Source organism: Merops nubicus, unplaced genomic scaffold (genome assembly GCF_000691845.1).
Source record: "Merops nubicus isolate BGI_N331 unplaced genomic scaffold, ASM69184v1 scaffold37675, whole genome shotgun sequence".
NCBI classification, from domain to species: Eukaryota; Metazoa; Chordata; class Aves; order Coraciiformes; family Meropidae; genus Merops; species Merops nubicus.
Genome location: NW_008608461.1, coordinates 11,585 through 14,348, shown reverse-complemented (window position 1 = coordinate 14,348; position 2,764 = coordinate 11,585). Strand labels below are relative to the sequence as shown.

General features: G+C 37.6%; 1 protein-coding gene across 1 annotated transcript in view; it reads left to right on the top strand.

Moving 5' to 3' along the window:
- The window catches only part of EPB41L5 (erythrocyte membrane protein band 4.1 like 5), a gene marked incomplete at its 3' end in the record, with an annotated part of 24,836 nt that overhangs the window by 14,601 nt on the left and 7,471 nt on the right, over nucleotides 1-2,764 (top strand). The window contains exons 7-9 of the mRNA XM_008940261.1: nucleotides 992-1,112; nucleotides 1,514-1,601; nucleotides 2,246-2,334. Of these exons, the coding sequence (XP_008938509.1) occupies nucleotides 992-1,112; nucleotides 1,514-1,601; nucleotides 2,246-2,334 (298 nt within the window). The remainder of the gene's footprint in view (nucleotides 1-991; nucleotides 1,113-1,513; nucleotides 1,602-2,245; nucleotides 2,335-2,764) is intronic.

Here is a 2,764-nt window from a genome sequence, read left to right as displayed (position 1 = left end):
CCCTACACAAATATTTACGTAGGAAAACAGAACAATTATTGGCCTGTATCAGACACCTGAGGTCCAATTTACAGAATTATTTCTAATTTTTTTGACTATGAGCTGAACATTAAGAAGCCACTTGAAATCAATGGGAGGAGCCAGTGCTTAGTGGCTTTGAGAATCAGGACGTGTTTGTAAAGGTTTCTAACTGAGTTTCAGCATTTTGGGCATACATCTGGCTTCATACATCTGGCTTCAAAAGCTGGACTTGTTAGCATCTGTGGAAAAAGGAGGTTGTCCTTTCAGTGTGGCACACCCATTGACTAGTGTGTTCTGGTATGCTCTCTACATAGCACGTCTTTATGCCACTGTTGAGCATGCAGCAGTAGACTAGATGAGCCATTCGACTGGCCCAGTAGGGTATTTATTATATTCTTAAATGAGAAGGAGAGCAACATGTAACTGCTGCATGATTGTGCCCTGATACTGAGTAATTTTAGCAGGACAGCGGGGTTTATAGTCATAAAACCAGAAGCTGATTTTTTAGAATGAACAAATACATTGATAGAGAGTATCAGAACTGGTTTTGCTTTTTACAATCTCAAGAGATTTTAATATGCAAGGCAAAATTCCATTGTAATTTTAGTCAGCTGGCATCTCAGTAGAGACTTCAGTGGTAAAAATCTTGAAAACTTTCTGCAAGAAAGAAAGAAGATGAGTTTCAAGGATGTTGATATCTCTTCCTTTTACAGGAAGCTTGTTAAGGAATGTGTCAATAGCACTTCATAAAAATTAATCCAAAGCTTTTGTGCAGACAATGTGACCATTTGTTCAGTGTCTATAGTTACCCAGTCAAAAAAGGTGACACTTCACATCTTGGAGGACGGGAGAAGGAAGAATACAAAAAGAAAGCTATTATTTTAGATTAATAAGAAAAGTATGCAGAAGTTCTTGTTAATATCCACAGTATTTATCTGGAACATTGCTTGACAGTGCTGTTCTTTTATAGCTGAACTTGGAGACTATGAGCCGGCTGAACATGTCCCTGAACTGGTGTCTGAGTTCAGGTTTGTTCCCACTCAGACTGAAGAAATGGAACTAGCCATTTTTGAGAAGTGGAAGGAGTTCAGGTACTAGATCTTCCAGTGCATTCTAACCAGCTGTTTGCACTAATTTTTCTGTGAAGAGACTGTATTAAAAAGATGGTGCTGATGCTTCTTATGTGGTCTTGTCCAGAAACATAATTCTAATATAGTTGTCATATTTTGTAAGTGGGTATAATGTAATAAGCTTTTTAAAGGTCTGAGTAAAATGATGAGGTACAGAATCTTGAAATGCAGTGTTTTTTGCAGCAGCAGTTTCAGATTAAAATTTACAAAGGTGACCTTGGTGTTCATGAAAGTGAACAAGTGTCAGCAATGTTTGAGTTTTCACAAACTTCAGGAATTTCTTTTCCTCTTTCCTCATACACCAGTTCTTCCTTTCTGTGTTTTTTTCAGGCATCTACCTAACAGCAACAATTTTATTTCAGGGGGCAAACACCAGCACAGGCTGAAACTAACTACTTAAACAAAGCTAAGTGGCTGGAAATGTATGGTGTAGACATGCACATAGTTAAGGTATGTTTAACCACAGCATGGTGACCTTTGGAAATTATAATGTTAGCTTGGTCCTGCATTTCAACACTGCTTTTGCTTTGAGGGGGCAAAAAAAGAGGAGCATTGTACTCACCTAAGCTGTGTAACAAGTGATCTGGCTTTACATCAACATTCCACTTTGTACCATACCTTTCTAGAAGGTTTAACTTTGGTCCAAACATACATATCTGCTCTGTTATGTGATCCGTGTGGCAATATGTACTAGTTTGTATGGCAATACGTTTGTATTTAGACTAAGAACTATGTGAAAATCATAGTAATTAAATTTAAATTGGCTGGGGTCCAGTCAGCTGCCAGCTGAAAAGCTACAAGTAAAAATAGGTGTCCTGTGGAGAAGGAAGTGAAGAAAACTGCACAAGGAGGCCCTTCTTACACAGACAAATCAAGAAACTTTCATTTTCCACTTCACTCAGCCTCACTGAAGGGTTGCAAACTAGAAAAATCTGTTGCATGAGATCATTGGAACACAAGAGTTTTGTTGTATAAAATAAGCAGTTAGGTGTCTGATTGTGACGCTGGGCAAATAAACTATATGAGTCACTGGAGTAATTTCGATAAAGGGTTGAATACCAAAATGAACATAATCTTTATTTTGTGGCAATTAGGCAAGAGACGGCAATGATTACAGCCTGGGATTAACACCTACAGGAGTTCTTGTCTTTGAAGGAGACACAAAGATTGGTTTGTTTTTCTGGTAAGCTCTCTGACTGTATGTTAAAATATATTTTAGATTTTTACTCTTTTGCTTCTTTTGTGGTAGTCAGAAAAAAAACTGTTTAGAATGTGAGAGCACTGAATACTAGATACCTGCAGAAATTCTCTGTAAAGGACAGGAATATCCCTTTCTGCCCATCAGTAAGGACTAATTAAAAACAAACAAAAAAACAGCAAACACTCCTCTCCCCTCCTGTCCAGACTGGATCTATATATAGTCAGGAGATATGGAGCTTCCTTTAGTCTGGGTATGCAGGCATTCATGGATTTTTAAGTGCTTTATTCTGTAATTCCAATCCAGTCTTTCAAAACTGTAGATGGAAGAATAAGCAGACTAACAATCAGGTGAATATTCATCATATGCATAGTTTGAGTTAGCCCAGTCCAATTTTATAAAATTCTTAGAGAAA